The following is a 17,615-nucleotide window of genomic DNA, read 5'->3' on the forward strand; positions in this document are numbered from 1 at the left end:
AGCGACCTCTTGTGTCTTTCCCCGCTTTATATGCAATTTTATGAGATCGATGCAAACAGAGAATTAAATATCTTCACGTATAACGTTTGCCGAATTAAGAAGAAGGCCCAGATAGTTAGTAATGTGTTGTAGCCAGCGTTTATAAAAGTTTATAAAGTGTCTACTAACTCACAATTTCTTAAAATTGCGCAGTTTTTTAAGGGAGTCTGGGGACCGTGACAACCTGACATTTTTTTTTACAAAGAAAAGAAACATCTCAGTGTATTGAATTTAATGCCGAATTGGCAAGAAAGCATCAATTATTAAAAATGTGTCCAAGCTGCTTCACAAAGTTTTTTTTTATGTTTCTCCTCATACAGCAACGTTTAAAATCACGCGATTTGTAACGGAGTCTGGTGAAGGAGTAAAGTTTGCCAGTTTTTTCCTTAATTTTTAACAGTCTTGAGTGACTCTTGTGGTCATATCTCAATTCTCAAACAGAGAAATTAAATATCTTCACGTATAACGTTTGCCGAATTAATAAGAAGGCCCAGATAGTTAGTAATGTGTTGATGCCAGCGTTTATAAAAGTTTATAAAGTGTCTCCTAACTCACAATTTCTTAAAATTGCTGAGTTTTAAAAGGGAGTCTGGGGTACGACAAAGAAGTATCATTTCTTAGTCTCAGTTCAAGTTGGATCAAACTCACCTGAGACTGTCTCACTCCCACAGGTCCAAAGCATCAACAGCAACATCATCCCCGTCAGCTTCATGGTGAAACTCGACCTGCTGTCTGCGGTACAGAACCAGCACAGAACAAATCACTCTGACCATTAACGACACTAATATCAACAGTCACAGAGCAACAAGGTGGAAACATGAAACGGACAAAATGAATGTCACTCAGAACATTTGACATTCACCTGCTTTTAAACACAGCAGACCGGAAGAAATAAGAAACAGAAGAAAATCGAGAAAAGTATTTTATTATTTTTTTTAAAAAAATAGAAAAATGCTCCACCGTGAAAAAGGAGAAATGATACAGATATAATACAGATATATGTAACGCTGCTCCTGTGATGATACATGACGGTTAAATATTGAATCTGTGTCTATAATAACCAGATCCTAAAGCATGTTTTCGTTTTTGTTTTTGTTTTCCCTTTCACGGTTTACTGGGAATGTTTCAGGTGTGACTCAATAGTTTACGCCCGTTTAACCGTCATGTATCATCACAGTAGCAGAGTTATATACGTTGGCAAATGTAAACACTCATAAAAACATTATAAAGTACATCCGGTGGTTTGGTGCCCACCTGTTTACTGAACATGTCAGGAGTAGTTAACGTTTATAATCATCAGAGGACGTTACAGACGTTGTTTCTGGTTCCTGAATATATTCGTACGTGTGTGAATGTGTAAATGAGACATTAACTTACAGCACTTTGTAGAAGGAGCTTTATAAAGTTCACTCCATTCACAGAGCTGCCTCCTCCAATATGGCGGCGACGTCGACGTACGGTCCAGCGCTCAATGAGGCGTCTGTGTATATACAGTATGTCTGTGTGTATATATGTCTCTGTATATATGCATATGTATATATGCATATGTATATATGTCTGTATATATGTCTATGTATATATGTATATGTATATATGTCTGTGTATATATGTCTGTGTGTATATATGCATATATACAGACATATATACATATGCATATGTATATATGTCTGTATATATGTCTATGTATATATGTCTATGTATATATGTATATGTATATATGTCTGTGTATATATGTCTGTATATATGTCTGTGTATATATGTCTATGGATGACACAGTTCTCCTGTCGCTGCTCTCAGGTCCTCACATCACCACAGCTCAGCTGCAGGAGTTTGTGGAGTGGTGTGATGACTCCTGCCTGGAGTTAAACACAGAAGACCAAGGAGATGGTGGTGACCTTCTCCAGCAAGCAGAGGGAGCTGGCTGCAGCTGCCGTCAGCACAGTCCACAGGAGGGATGTAGAGCTGGTGTCTCTGTAACTAACATGCTGACTTGTTTGTGTCTGTGTAACTAACATGTTGACTTGTTTGTGTCTGTGTAACTAACATGCTGACTTGTTTGTGTCTGTGTACAACTACTCCACCTGCCTTTAATTGCCCCCCGGGAACAAATAAAGTTTTTTTTTAATTGAATTGAATTTAATAGCCTGTCCCTGACACTTTGAGCAGGCTGGTAAAGCGATGCCGTGACAAACTGACTCTTTTTACAAGGAAAGAAACATCGTAAGGTATTAAATTTGATGCCGAATTTACAACAAGGCATCAATAATTTACATTTGTTGAAGCAGCTTAACAAATACAAAATAAAAAAAAAGTTTCTCAGCCTGCTACTTTTAAAACCACGCGATCGGTAAGGGAGTCTGGTTGTTCCGTAGCGCTGTCCCCTGCAGGCCGATGGAGATGCCGCTTTTATTCTGAAGAAAACGAACCGGAAGTGATCTCTTCGTTTCCGCTCGTGGCTCACGGTGCTGCTGCCGCTGTGTCCATGCTAACAACGGAGCTAACTCATCTTTCTTTCCGATGGCGAACAGAACCGTTAAAGATGCCAACAGCATACACGGGACCAACCCGCAGTACCTGGTGGAGAAAATCACCCGGACTCGAATCTACGAGTCCAAATACTGGAAGGAGGAGTGCTTCGGTCTGACCGGTCAGTAGCATGTTAGCTAGCGAGCTAACGTTAGCCTCCCGTCGGCTAATGCTAATGACGCCTCTCTGCTCTGAACAGAAGAAATATCATTGAACCTGAGCGAAACTAATCTGTTTCTAACACGTGTGCGATCATTTGTGTTGCTTTAGTTTAGTTTAACGGGGCTACATATTTAATAAATGGCAAGAAAAATAGATAATGTTAATACAGCCCAAAGTTAGCTAGCTATCAAACTATTTGTTTTGCTAACCAAAAGCTAAAAACCTCAAAGATATTAACTTTGCAACAGCGTGAGACAAACAAGTGCTGCAGTTAACTATTATTTCATCTCAGTTAAACTCCTGATAGTTTTTCCGATTAGTTAATTAAGAATGATTATTAGTGAACTAAGTTAATATTCATTTCCCAAAGTAACTTCTCATCATTGCTTCGTTTGATCGACCAAACAGTCCAAACTCCAAAGATATTAAGTTTTTATGTAACATAAAACTGTGAAAAGCAGCAGCTCTGAACATGAGATGAGCTGGAAGCATCAGATGCTTCATGATTAGTTTTCTGTTGGGAGATAAATCAGCTCCAAGAAAAATAAAAGCAAACAAAATACACTTTCTTTCTGTAAAATATGTTTTATTTTTGTCACCTGATTGTAAAAAATTGTAACTTTTGTCCTCGGCTGTTTCTTTCCACACTTGTTTGCCGTCTACATACTTTTGTCCACTTTTATTGCACCACAGGAAACAATCATACTTCAGATAACACTGATCCTTCAGCTTTGTGTCAGCGGTTTTGTTTGGCCCTGTCTGTTTCCTAATGTTAATCCAGTGTGTGCGTGTCGTGTCCTCCACAGCTGAGCTGGTTGTGGACAAAGCCATGGAGTTGAAGTATGTCGGTGGAGTTTATGGTGGAAACATCAAGCCCACTCCCTTCCTCTGCCTCACGCTGAAGATGCTGCAGATTCAGCCTGAAAAAGACATCATCGTAGAGTTCATAAAAAATGAGGATTTCAAGTGAGTTTCAATCTGTTGAGAGAATAAAGTGAACTGCTGTTCTCTTTGTCAACGAAGCCAACAAACAATACTGTATTACATGCAGTAATTACAGATCCTGTACAATGTATTATTACAGAATGATCATTAGTATTATTACCAGATACAATGACCCTTCAGGAATAGAAACAAACTACTCTGTCCTGACAGATGCAACACTTGAAATATACCGTAGTCATGTTGGGCTCATCGTCGACCTTTGATCCATGTTCTCTCTTTCTGTTATCAGATATGTTCGTCTGCTCGGAGCGATGTATATGAGGTTAACTGGTACTGCAGTCGACTGCTACAAATACCTGGAGCCGCTGTACAACGACTACAGAAAAATCAAGAGTCAGAACAGAAACGGAGGTGAGTTGTGAAAGTCACTCCTCTGATGATTAATCAGCTCAACACAGCAGCCATGTTTGATGTTATTGAGGTAACTAGTAGATGTTTGTGAACACACTGTCTGTTTCAACCACAACATCACCAGACTCCCTTAACAAATGTAGTGATTTTAAGAGTTGTTGAGTTAAAACAAACTTTATAACGTAGTGAAACTCTGTCTCTGACAGACTCTGAATCATTGTCTCCTTCTTGTAAATTCAGCATTAAATGAAAACAGTAAGGTGTGTGTTTCCTTGTGGAAAGTGTCAGTTTGTGGCAGCATGGCTGCACCAGCCTGTCTGCTTCTGTGTCTAAAGCGCTAAAGTCTGACCTGCCAACATTTAGCAGCTGTTTGAACACACTGTTTACACTGATTTCACCATTTACACTCAATTTATGAAAGAAGAAACATTTTATTGATGCTAAACATGTCACATTTTACAAATACACTAAACAGTAACCAGTATAGGCGACTTCTTTGTCCCCAGACTCCCTTAACAAATGTGTCAGTTTAGTGAGTTGTTGAGTCGGAGACACTTTACAAACTTTGTGAAACGCGAATGTTCTACATGAACTTCTTTCTGTCTTTGTGTCTTTTTGTGCTTTTGCTCCTCTTCATCTCTTTTCTCTCTCGTGTCAGAGTTTGAGTTGATGCATGTGGACGAGTTCATCGACGAGCTTCTTCATTCAGAGAGGATGTGTGACATCATTCTGCCTCGACTTCAGGTACGTTCACATCCTGTCTACACGCACACAGCTTGGTGTGTGTCTACACCACTAATGTGTGTGTTTGTGTGTGTGTTACAGAAGAGACACGTCCTGGAGGAGGCTGAGATGTTAGACCCACGTATCAGCGCTCTGGAGGAAGACCTGGACGAGGTGGAGAGCAGTGAAGAAGAAGATGAGGAAGAGGAGAAGGTGAAAATCTTTATTTAACCTCGTGGAACATCATGAGTGAGTGAAGTCAATATTAATCCAGAGAAATGGCAGATGTGGTCACACACACGTGTACTGGTCCAGGTCCTGGTGTCGTGACACACGTCAGATGCCGGCTCAGTGTCACCGGTTGTTGTTGTCGTTAAGTTATTGAAATATTTAAATGTTTTAAATATTTCAGACTTGAAGAATCATCATCAGCTTCGTTGTCACAGGTTTTAAAATGTCTTTCTCACCTGCAGCCGGAGAGACTCCAGACCCCCGAGCCACACAGACGCAGTTACCGTGACAACGACAGACCCCGCCGCTCCCCGTCACCTCGTTACAGACGCAGCCGCTCACCCAGACGGTTTGTGCTTTTATTCTCCGTCACTGTACCGAGAGGTTGAGGATGTATTGATCTCTGATGTAAGAAGACAAAATGAGAAATGTTTTCTTTGTGAGATTATAAATCATCAGTTCAGCTGTAAATTAAATCCTCTGTGGGTTTATTTGTTTTCTCAGGAGGAGCAGATCTCCAAAGAGGCGAAGGTAAGTTTGCTTTTGGCTAAAAATCATTGAAATGAAACCGTCTTCAGGTATAATATTTGCAGCTCATGCTCACTGATTGTCTTTTGTACTCAGCCCGTCACCCCGGAGAGACCGCCATCGCAGCAAGAGCCCCCGCCGCCATCGCAGCCGGTCCAGAGACAGACGCCACCGCTCCAAATCCCCAGGTAAAGAAACAGAAAGAGGCTGCTTCCAGGTTCATGTTTGAAGAGAGATACAACCCAACAAGTTTAATCTGAGCGATCTGACGCTCGACCAGAAGGTGGCAGCACAATGAAAACAGCTTTGAGCAGAAGCCTGATCCTCTTCATCTTCATGGAGTTCTGTGTTGTCAGCGGTGGAAGAAATACAAGTACTAATACCAAAGTGTGAAAATACTCCAGTACAAGTCAAAGTCCTGCACAAGTCTTACTTTGGTAAAAGTGGGCAGTTCTTTGATTGTGTTGATTTTAAAACTTTTGTACAGTTAAAAATGACTAAAAATAACTTGTAACTACAGCTGCTGAGTAAAAAGTAAGATATTTGCCTCTGAGCTGTCGTGCAGTGGAAGTTTAAAGTTACTGAAAGTGGAAACACTCCAGTAAGTAAAGTAAAGTAAGTTTATGTAATTTAAAATGTCTTTTATCTTCAGTTTGCTGCTTTTCTTTTTGTTCTAATTCAAGAGGCCTCTGCTCCAGTCGAGGCTGAGAAAGTACTTTTAACGACGATGTATAAGAGAAATAAAAGTCCTCGCTGTGTCTGATGATTTGTTTGATCTTCATTTTGAACCAGGTCACCACAGAAGCCACAGACATCGCAGCCACTCCAAGTCTCCAGAGAGGTGAGTGAAGCAGCTGATCCTGCTCGCATCATTATTTACATTTTCAAAGTATGACGTTGTGTCGTTGTGCACACGCGAGGCTGGATGTCCTCTCATACACAGGTGTTATTACCATGTAATAACTGTTTTCATTCAACGAGAGGCCAAAGTTACTGAACGTTTCTTAAACTCGTTGAAATCAGGAGTTATTGTTAAATAAAAAGATCCAGAATACGACTGTAAACATTTTGTTTCATCAGCTGTTTTTGGTACCGACCGACTAAAACACCTGTAAAACTGTGGTGTGCTCAGGTCCCCTGAATTAGCTGTTCACTCAGCCGGACTCACGTGTTCACTGTTTTACAATAATGTCTGAAAGTCTTTAAAGTTCCTGCTTCAAACACGTGTAATGTGATTACTCATCCGTAACGAGATGTGAACCGTGTTGATTTGTCTCCATTCAACATCGCTCTGTTTGTTTCACATCGCAGGAGTTCAAAGAAGAGTCACAAGAAGAGTCGACGAGGAAACGAGTGATTTTTTTATTTTATTTTTTAAACCTCTGAACTGTCGGAGATCTCACGTCTTCATCTTGAATGAAGTTTGAGTGTTTTTTATGTCACTTTGAAGTATTTTCAGTTTGAGCTGTTGGACCACTGACCTGTGTGTTTGTACAGTAATTCTGTGGTTCAGGTAACTCTGACCCGTACTGATACCGTCTGGATCTGTGTAAATGTAGGAATGTGTTTCTGTGTGTAGAAACGAGTCTCACAGTCTGAGCTGACGTTTGTCAGAGAAATAAAAACCCCGTTTCAGAAGTCGTGTGTTCGTGGAGTTTTGATTGATTCCTGAGTGACTGATGCTCCTGATTTTATTTACAGTTAACGTAAAATTAAAATGACACATGATGAAACATCACAGCTGTGTGTTGTGAAGTCTTCATGCTATATTTTGTGTTTTGGGTGACAGGATGCAGTTGTGACAGAAGCCCTGAGGGGCAGGTGGATCTTTTTTTTCTGGTGATCCGTTTATTAAGTCTCATCTAAATGATTTTCTCTTCTGTGTTTATGACTTGAGACGGATCACTAATATCATCCAGTCAGCATGAACAAACACTGTTTTATAGGGTAATTTATCCAAAATCACCACATGGGGCCAAGTCAACCCAGACAAACACACACATGCACGAGCACACACACACACACTCTCACACAAGACTCGGGAGTACATGAAATACTAGATATGGAACAATGAGACAAGGGTCATCGTGACATTAGGTCATCACTACGCAAGTGTGATTGTGCAGATTTCGAAGTACATAAATGTCTGGTCAGTCCAGGAAAAAACAGAACCCACTTTCTACAAACCTTTCCTCTGTGTCGTCTTTCTGAGAGTTTCGGCTTCAGCAGATATTAGTGTTGTATATATTCTCCACAACAGAACACTTTATTAAAGATACAGAGTGTGTTTTTAAGTTTCTAAAGATTGGTTCCCCCCCTCCATGTGCCTCACAGTGGTTTGGTCCACTGCCAATCAACCTGCAGCTCACACACCTGTGTGTCTGTGGAGCCTCTGAGCCTGATGGTGCTGCTGGTGTTGGTGCTGCTGCAGGTGGTGCAGGTGCTCGTGGACCAAAGTAAATACATACTTTGTAAATGTTGACTTCAAAGAGGGTTAGGTCTTTAGTTTGGTGTGAGGAACAGGGTTCTGAGAGAGAAGATAAGCTTCTTGTGGAGGGAACCAGGGAGATGCTAACTGCTAACATGCTAACCACCATTTTGCTCTGAGTAGTCCTGCGGTGCATCATTTAGTTTAGTTCAAGGTTAAAAGGTGCTCAGAGCTAACGAGCTAGCTTGGTCTCCAACAGGACGACAAGTTTATTCGTCAAGTTGACTTCCTGTTGGTTGACGGCACCAGTTTGTGCTGAAAAATGAAGCTGAAAATCAGATTAACTTCTTTTATTACAACTTTTATTTAAATCTTCTGATCATACGAACACATACAATGAAAACATTTTGTGGGAAAATATATTTGTTTCCATGGAAACCATCAGAGGATTGATAGCAGGGTGAAGTGAATCTGTTCTGACTGATCACATCGAATCATCTTTTCCTCAATTTCCACATTTCTTTCCAAAATGTTATCAAACTTTCTATGTACAGATTTCTTTAGGTGATGCAACACCTACATTTCTGTCTGAACCAGTGCTGTTAAAATCACTGTGGCTCTGGCAGGTTTTCCAGAAACTCCTCTACTTCTCTGCTCATCTGGTGCCAGTTTCTGTCTCTAATCTTCTCCAGAATTGTGACGCTGTCCCTACGAAAGTAGGATTGTATCAGTATCTCTGCTGCCCTCATGTGATACTGTGCTGACCTGCGGCTATCCTTCACTACAAAGTGTAGATAGGTTGCATATCTGTTGTAAACCAGCTGTTTGTCTGCAGTTTCCAGATCACTCTTTAGCAGTTCCTGGTAAATCTGCTCAGCTTTAGCCTGGCTGTGATTTGACTTTGCGTACATGTTTGCAAGGTCTATTTTCCTCATAAGAGAAGGCTCAGGGTAAAGAGAAACCACCTCCTCGTGGACACTGATCGCTTTGTCTATCATGCTTTGTTTTGGGGGACCGTCCGTTCCAAAATAAATCTTTGATTTGTAGCTGAATGCAACACATCTCTTCAGAAAACGCACATCTGGATGCTGTTTCAGAGCCTCCTCTGCCAAAACAATGGCCTCATCAACAGATACATGGTGAACGTAAACCCATAGCAATACTTTGAAACCACTGTAGCTGCTGACTGGATTCATCAGGATCTTTTGAGCTAACTCTCGTGCTTCATCCTCAACTCTTTCTTCCTCCATCGTTTCAGCATTATGCTGAAGGTAGTGAGCAGCGAGGTACAAGTTCTCTGGATCTTCTTCCTTTGCGATCCCCATTTCCTCCAACATGTCAGCATCAAGTCCTCTGTCGGCTTTCACAGCAGCTTTCGCTAACAATAAGACATGGCTGGATTTCCACTCCACCATGTCCGGCTGCATCCTGATGGCTCTCTGGAAGTAATCTGCAGCCAGCAGCTTCTTGTCTGAGCTGAACTTCATCAGGGTCCAGGCTTTCTCAGCGTAGATCTCTGGATGGAGCTCGTCCTGGGATGGAGATGGGTATTTATTCATCAGGGCGTCGACCTTTGACAGGTAAGCCTGACTCTCTGCTTGTTCTCCCAGGTGGTGGTGCAGCCAAGCCTGGTTCCCGTAGTTCACCACTAACCAGGGACCCTCATCTGCTCTTCTTGTCTGGCAGAAGGCCTCTGCAGCCTTGTTGAACAAACTCTGGGCGTCTTCGGTGAACCCCAGCTTGTATTGAACGTACCCCCGCAGGTTGTAAACGTGGCCCAGCCAGCGGGTTCCCTCCTCGGTGCCGATTTCCTCCAAATGGTACCTGAGACGGAAGAGTTTGGACCTGCTGGGGTCCAGATCCCAGGTGAAGTGGCACTGCAGGGCCTCCAGTTTGGACTCCAGTGATGTTTGACTGATGGAGAATAAAAATACAGATCATCAGTCGGCTTATACAGCACACTCTGAAGTGTGCTATGTGTGGATAAACTCTGTTCATCTCATGTGGAGGAAGGGAGATAAACATGATGTTAGGAGCACTGAATGGTCAGGAAGGAAGGGAGGAGCCTGGATGGCAAGGAAATAAGGAAGGAAGGGAGGAGCCCGGATGGCAAGGAAATAAGGAAGGAAGGGGAGAATGAAGAAATCAAGGAAGGAGAGACAAAATGAATGATTAAAGAAATATGAACAAAGGAGGAAGATATAAGATATAAGACACTTTACAGCACATTTAATTGAAACCAAACAGCCAAGATATATTTAACACCACCAGGATCAAAGTTGACAGAACAATCAATCAGTGACTGATTCTTTAAAAAGAGGAAGAAAACTCAAACTTTGTGGCCGTGAATGTAGGAACCAAGAAAGTAAATTAAAAAGGAGGAATTAATATATCATCATTGACTTGTAGGGTTCATGATGATTATTACATGAACATTAAATACATCATAATGATGTGAAATGCAGAAGCAGTCACTCACCTCATCATTCAGCTGTTTCCTCAACACAGCAGCTCTCTAGTTATCACTAATGAACTGCTTTGGGTCCTGACACGATATCAGTGATGTCCAACTTCCTCTTTTCTGTAAATGACGTCGAGCAGCAGCTTGAACGATGCCAAGCGACTTTTACAGGCGGGGCCGCATGCGGCGAAGTTAAACAGCTGTAAGAGCTCTCATCATGAACATTCAAAGAGACGAGGAGCTCTCATCATGAACATTCAGAGAGAAAAAGGGAGAATCGGCAAGAAAATAAGCAAAAAGATCTGAGTTTTGAGCTGTGCGAACAGAGTCGAACAAGAACAAAGCGACGCGGAAATCCGCCCAGTTAGTGCAAACCAACCTGAGAACTGAGTTATTATACATTCATATTAGATTCATCTAATAGTGCACAACTAATGCAGTCAGTAGGCTAAAGTCAATCACATCACGAGCTGCTTCCACATGAAGCACATTTCAGTCATAATGATAATGTGAATATTAGTTTAATGAGTTTTGAGCTGCGCGAACAAAGCGACCAAAAATCTGCGCTGAGTTTTGTTTCTGACAAGACTGAAACACTGAGTTCGGACTCGGATGCAGAGCTGGCGAAGATACTTTATTTTGAAGGCAAAAACAGAAAGCGCCTCGCAAAGGAGGGTTGGCTAGGAAAATTAGCAACAAAAATACCTATCTTCTAGGGAGAGATAACAACGAAAACGAAGAGAACAAAAAACGCCTCCGAGGAGGGAAAAACTACAAAAGGGAAGAAGTCAAAACTAACTAAGGCTATGAAAAGTTAAATGACAAACGGTCAACAAAAAACTCTCTTAGCGAGGCAAAAACTGAGACTGAGACTAAGGTTTTACTTTGACAAGAGTGACGCTTCACAACACACGACATGACACACTGGCACAGGACAAAGGGAGACGCCGACTATATGAACACATGAGGTAATGGGGAACAGGTGGACCCGATCAGGAATCAGGGGAGACAATCAGACTGGTGACACATGAGGAAGAGCAAGTGACCTGAAACGAGAGGAGAGTTAATTTCCAAAATAAAACAGGAAGTCACAAAACAAACATGGAGACAGGACAAAAACTCAACTTGACATACCGGTGTGACATTATCCCCTCCCTAAGGCCGAATACCAGACGGCCCTGGAATATCTGGGTGCTCTTTATAAAAGTCCTCGATGAGTCCAGGATCCATGATGTGCCGGGCCGGGACCCACTGACGCTCTTCAGGTCCGTACCCCTCCCAGTCCACGAGGAACTGCCTGCCCCGGCCCCGATTGCGCACTGCTAACAGCTTCTTAACTGTATAAACTGGCCCCCCTTCGACCATTCGGGGTGACGGAGGTGGCTTGGTTGCTGGTATCATGGCACTGTCTTTGGCTGGTTTGATCTTACTCACATGAAAGGTGGGATGTACTCTGAGGGACCGGGGCAGACGGAGACGCACAGCTGCAGGGTTGATAATCCTGGTGATGGGGAACGGACCGACGAAGCGTGGAGCCAGTTTTCGCGATTCTACCTGAAGAGGCAGTTCCTTGGCTGCAAGCCACACTCGCTGGCCGGGCTGGTAGACAGGAGCCGGTCTCCTCCTTCGGTCCGCTGCCTTTTTAACCCTGTCCCCTTGTCGTAGCAGCATCTGGCGTGCTGCGGCCCAGATGCGGCGGCAGCGACGGACTAGGGCATGGGCGGAGGGCACAGACACCTCGGGTTCGGTCTCAGAAAAGACCGGGGGTTGATAACCAAAAACACAATGAAAAGGGGACATACCAGTGGCCGAAGTGGGAAGGGAGTTATGGGCGTACTCGACCCATGTCAAGTGTTTGCTCCATGACGCAGGGTTCTGTGCCACCAGGCACCGGAGGCCGGTCTCCAGCTGCTGATTGAGGTGCTCAGTCTGGCCGTTAGCCTCAGGGTGGTAACCTGACGTGAGGCTTGCAGTGGCTCCGATCAGCTTGCAGAACTCCCTCCAGAACCGCGAGATAAATTGGGGCCCCCGATCTGATACGATGTCCCGTGGGAAGCCATGAATCCTGAAGACATTGTTCATCATGATTTCAGCGGTTTCTTTGGCTGACGGCAACTTAGGTAAAGCTATAAAATGAGTCATCTTAGAGAACCTATCCACCACGGTAAGAACCGCAGTGTTACCTCTGGAGACCGGGAGGCCCGTGACAAAGTCCAAGGAGATCTCCGCCCACGGCCGGGAAGGAATGGGGAGAGGCTGCAGTAAGCCTGCGCGGGCTCTGGAGGAGTTCTTATTTCGGGCGCAGACTGGACATGCCTCGACGTACTCACTGACCTCCGGCTCCATGGATGGCCACCAGAACCGCTGTGAGATGGCGTACATGGTCCGACGTACACCCGGATGACAGGTGAGCAGGGACGTGTGAGCCCAGTGTATCACCTGTGGGCGCAGATTAACAGGGACAAACAGACGATCATCTGGGCACCCACTAGGTGGAGGGGTCTCACCATTCGCCTGCTTCACCTCGGCTTCTATGGGCCAGGTGACCGCTCCAACCACACGGCTAAGTGGAAGGATGGGCTCTGGTTCTGTGGCCACGGGCTCGGGACTGAAGAGACGGGACAGGGCATCGGGCTTAGTGTTTTTGGACCCCGGTCTGTAGGACAAAGAAAATTGAAAACGGTTAAAAAACAATGACCAGCGGGCTTGGCGAGAATTTAACCGTTTAGCCTTTTTTATGTATTGGAGATTCTTGTGGTCGGTCCAAACCATGAACGGGTGTTGTGCCCCCTCCAGCCAGTGCCGCCACTCTTCAAGAGCGACCTTCACAGCCAGCAGCTCACGATTTCCCACATCGTAGTTGCGTTCAGCTGCCGTCAGACGTCGAGACAGGAAGGCGCAGGGGTGGAGCTTGTTGTCCGCCTCTGCTCGCTGAGACAGAATGGCCCCGATCCCCTCACCGGATGCATCCACCTCCACCACGAACTGGCGAGAGGGATCGGGAAGTGTGAGGATGGGCGCTGTGGTGAACCGCTGCTTCAGCTCCTTGAAGGCTGCAGCTGCATCGGCGGACCAGTGGAATGGCACCTGTGGAGAAGTGAGGGCATGGAGCGGAGCTGCTATTGCGCTGAAGCCTCTGATAAACCGCCTGTAGAAGTTGGCAAATCCTAGGAATTGCTGTACCTTCCTGCGGCTATCTGGTGTTGGCCACTCAGCTACAGCGCTAACTTTAGCCGGGTCCATCTGAACCCTTCCAGGGGCTACGATAAAGCCTAGGAAGGAGATGGTCTTGGCATGAAAATCACTCTTTTCTGTCTTGACAAACAGTTTATTTTCTAGGAGATGTTGTAACACAAGCTTGACATGTCTCTGGTGGGTCTCAAGGTCGGGAGAGTAGATAAGAATGTCATCCAAATAAACATAGACGAAATGATCCAAGAAGTCTCTCAACACGTCATTAATCATACCTTGGAAAACAGCTGGGGCGTTAGTGAGGCCAAACGGCATGACCAGATACTCGTAATGGCCGCTAGGGGTGTTGAATCACGTTTTCCACTCATCCCCCTCCCGGATGCGGATGAGGTGGTAGGCATTTCGCAGGTCTAGTTTGGTGAAGATCTGCGCTTGTTGGAGTTGGTCAAATACTGAATTCATGAGGGGAAGGGGATATCTGTTTTTAACTGTAATCTCGTTGAGAGGGCTATAGTCTATGCAGGGTCGAAGGGTGCCATCTTTTTTCCCCACAAAAAAGAACCCCGCCCCAGCTGGGGATGAGGAGGGCCGAATTAATCCAGCCTTCAGGGAGGTCTCTAAATAATCTTTCATGGCCTGTCTTTCAGGCCCAGACACAGAGTAAAGTCTACCTTTGGGGATGGTGGAGCCTGGCAAGAGCTCGATCGCGCAGTCATAGGGGCGATGAGGGGGAAGGGCTGTGGCCCTACTTTTGCTGAAAACCTCTGCTAAATGATGATAGCAGCTTGGCACCTTGGTCAGGTCAGAGATCCCCGAGTCTGTGACAGAGTTAGCAGAGACAGTCATTAATGCATCTTGGGGCTCTGGTTTTCGACAGCGGTCCTTACAATCCTCCCCCCACCCCGTAATAAACCCGGTGCGCCAATCAATGCTGGGGTTGTGGTGCTCTAGCCATGGGTATCCGAGGATGAGGGCGTGGCGAGGTGAGTCTATCACGTATGGTTTGATGTGTTCCCAATGATCAGCTATTTGAAGGGTTATCGGCTCGGAGATGTGTGAAATGTCAAAAAGCGCGCTCCCTTTCAGGGTGCTTGCCTTAATAGGCCTATTCAGTGGCACAACCTGGAGCCCCAATCTCTGAACCAACCCCCTGTCAATAAGACTCTCGTCAGCCCCCGAGTCGATTAACACATCTACTTTATAGTCTTTGCCTAGGTGTATGATCTTAACGGTAGTCAGTTTGCGTGAGGTGGGGGTGACGGCTGTGAAGTTTCTAAAGATTGGTTCCCCCCCTCCATGTGCCTCACAGTGGTTTGGTCCACTGCCAATCAACCTGCAGCTCACACACCTGTGTGTCTGTGGAGCCTCTGAGCCTGATGGTGCTGCAGGTGGTGCTGCTGCTGGTGGTGCTGGTGCTGCAGGTGTTGGTGCTGCTGCAGGTGGTGCTGCAGGTGTTGGTGCTGCTGCAGCTGTTGGTGCTGCAGGTGTTGGTGCTGCTGCTGCAGCTGTTGGTGCTGCTGCTGCAGGTGTTGGTGCTGGTGTTGGTGTTGGTGCTGGTGCTGCTGCAGGTGGTGGTGCTGCTGCTGCTGCAGGTGTTGGTGTTGGTGTTGGTGCAGGTGTTGGTGTTGGTGGTGCTGGTGTTGGTGCTGGTTCTGGTGCTGGTGTTGTTGGTGGACCATAGTAAATACATACTTTGTAAATGTTGACTTCAGAGAGGGTTAGGTCTTTAGTGTGGTGTGAGGAACAGGGTTCTGCTGGCGAAGATACTTTATTTTGAAGGCAAAAACAGAAAGCGCCTCGCAAAGGAGGGTTGGCTAGGAAAATTAGCAACAAAAATACCTATCTTCTAGGGAGAGATAACAACGAAAACGAAGAGAACAAAAAACGCCTCCGAGGAGGGAAAAACTACAAAAGGGAAGAAGTCAAAACTAACTAAGGCTATGAAAAGTTAAATGACAAACGGTCAACAAAAAACTCTCTTAGCGAGGCAAAAACTGAGACTGAGACTAGGTGTTGGTGCTGGTGTTGGTGTTGGTGCTGGTGCTGCTGCAGGTGGTGGTGCTGCTGCTGGTGGTGCTGCAGGTGTTGGTGTTGGTGTTGGTGCAGGTGTTGGTGTTGGTGGTGCTGGTGTTGGTGCTGGTGCTGGTGCTGGTGTTGTTGGTGGACCATAGTAAATACATACTTTGTAAATGTTGACTTCAGAGAGGGTTAGGTCTTTAGTGTGGTGTGAGGAACAGGGTTCTGCTGGCGAAGATACTTTATTTTGAAGGCAAAAACAGAAAGCGCCTCGCAAAGGAGGGTTGGCTAGGAAAATTAGCAACAAAAATACCTATCTTCTAGGGAGAGATAACAACGAAAACGAAGAGAACAAAAAACGCCTCCGAGGAGGGAAAAACTACAAAAGGGAAGAAGTCAAAACTAACTAAGGCTATGAAAAGTTAAATGACAAACGGTCAACAAAAAACTCTCTTAGCGAGGCAAAAACTGAGACTGAGACTAAGGTTTTACTTTGACAAGAGTGACGCTTCACAACACACGACATGACACACTGGCACAGGACAAAGGGAGACGCCGACTATATGAACACATGAGGTAATGGGGAACAGGTGGACCCGATCAGGAATCAGGGGAGACAATCAGACTGGTGACACATGAGGAAGGGCAAGTGACCTGAAACAAGAGGAGAGTTAATTTCCAAAATAAAACAGGAAGTCACAAAACAAACATGGAGACAGGACAAAAACTCAACTTGTCATACCGGTGTGACAGTTTCCCCGGAATGAAAAGTTAAAACCTGCAGCCACGGATCTGTCCACGCGCCCTGACTGCACACACATAACACGACATAAACACGACTCATTAAATACACGTTAGTAAGAGACAGTTTTCTGTCATCTTGACGTCAAAACTGCTGAATCATCATAAAGATTCATATACAATAGAAGAAGCAGTAAAATAAAAACAGATGAGTCTTATTTGTCCCATTTATTGACACTCTTCATTGGTTTGGACTCACTGGGTCACGTGACATGGAAGTTACTGAAATAAAAAAAGCCATCGTCTCATCTCAGCAATCAAATAAATGTGCTACATGAAATCAGTTCAGTTTTATTTGTTATTATCATTTTCACTAATATCATCCAGTCAGCATGAACAAACACTGTTTCATAGGGTAATTTATTGATGGTCCATCAGGCAGCCTCCAGAACAGCGCGAGGTTCTGGAGGCAGCTGACCGTCCTCCTGCTGCCGACACTGGGTGACCCTGAGGGAGAGACGCCGCTGGGTGTCTGCGGTGTCTCCAATATCCAACATGAAACTAACTTCACCTCGGTCATCACTGAAGACATAATATATAAAAGTATGTTACTGTACTCAATGAAAACACTTTATTAAAGATACAGAGTGTGTTTTTAAGTTTCTAAAGATTGGTTCCCCCCCTCCATGTGCCTCACAGTGGTTTGGTCCACTGCCAATCAACCTGCAGCTCACACACCTGTGTGTCTGTGGCGCCTCTGAGCCTGATGGTGCTGCAGGTGGTGCTGCTGCTGGTGGTGCTGGTGCTGCAGGTGTTGGTGCTGCTGCAGGTGGTGCTGCAGGTGTTGGTGCTGCTGCTGCAGCTGTTGGTGCTGCTGCTGCAGGTGTTGGTGCTGGTGTTGGTGTTGGTGCTGGTGCTGCTGCAGGTGGTGGTGCTGCTGCTGGTGGTGCTGCAGGTGTTGGTGTTGGTGTTGGTGCAGGTGTTGGTGTTGGTGGTGCTGGTGTTGGTGCTGGTGCTGGTGTTGTTGGTGGACCATAGTAAATACATACTTTGTAAATGTTGACTTCAGAGAGGGTTAGGTCTTTAGTGTGGTGTGAGGAACAGGGTTCTGCTTTAAACAGCTCCTGTTCTGTTTCAGGCCCGTTAAAAAAACACCTGGTTTTGTCGCCACAAACAGGCTAGAAAATGTTCTGTGTTGTCCTTAAAAAATAT

At 44.9% G+C, this 17,615-nt stretch overlaps 2 protein-coding genes across 2 annotated transcripts; one reads left to right on the forward strand and one right to left on the reverse strand.

Moving 5' to 3' along the window:
- The first annotated feature begins 2,488 nt into the window (after positions 1-2,488).
- On the forward strand, positions 2,489-7,203 carry prpf38a (pre-mRNA processing factor 38A). The gene is made up of 10 exons (XM_073477297.1): positions 2,489-2,686; positions 3,534-3,693; positions 3,962-4,083; positions 4,742-4,827; positions 4,909-5,019; positions 5,280-5,386; positions 5,542-5,568; positions 5,662-5,753; positions 6,358-6,406; positions 6,877-7,203. Exons 1-10 carry the CDS (start codon positions 2,557-2,559, stop codon positions 6,920-6,922), a joined length of 930 nt encoding a protein of 309 aa, XP_073333398.1. The 5' UTR covers positions 2,489-2,556; the 3' UTR covers positions 6,923-7,203.
- A 1,217-nt stretch (positions 7,204-8,420) lies between these two features.
- On the reverse strand, positions 8,421-10,490 carry LOC141005133 (interferon-induced protein with tetratricopeptide repeats 1B-like). Its single transcript, XM_073476895.1, has 2 exons — positions 10,473-10,490; positions 8,421-9,907 (listed from the first exon to the last, which is right to left on the reverse strand). The coding sequence occupies exons 1-2, from the start codon at positions 10,478-10,480 to the stop codon at positions 8,602-8,604; spliced, it is 1,314 nt and encodes a 437-aa protein (XP_073332996.1). The 5' UTR covers positions 10,481-10,490; the 3' UTR covers positions 8,421-8,601.
- Between the last annotated feature and the right edge of the window lie 7,125 nt (positions 10,491-17,615).

This window comes from Pagrus major, chromosome 11, assembly GCF_040436345.1.
Source record: "Pagrus major chromosome 11, Pma_NU_1.0".
Classification (NCBI taxonomy): Eukaryota; Metazoa; Chordata; class Actinopteri; order Spariformes; family Sparidae; genus Pagrus; species Pagrus major.

Bases quoted from the DNA above. Each gene is read 5' to 3' on its own strand.
- prpf38a (XM_073477297.1), top strand. From the start codon at position 2,557: ATGGCGAACAGAACCGTTAAAGATGCCAACAGCATACACGGGACCAAC. The intron at 5,020-5,279 runs GTGAAAATCTTT...TCTCACCTGCAG, and splicing joins AAGATGAGGAAGAGGAGAAG to CCGGAGAGACTCCAGACCCC. The intron at 5,754-6,357 runs GTAAAGAAACAG...ATTTTGAACCAG, and splicing joins CCACCGCTCCAAATCCCCAG to GTCACCACAGAAGCCACAGA.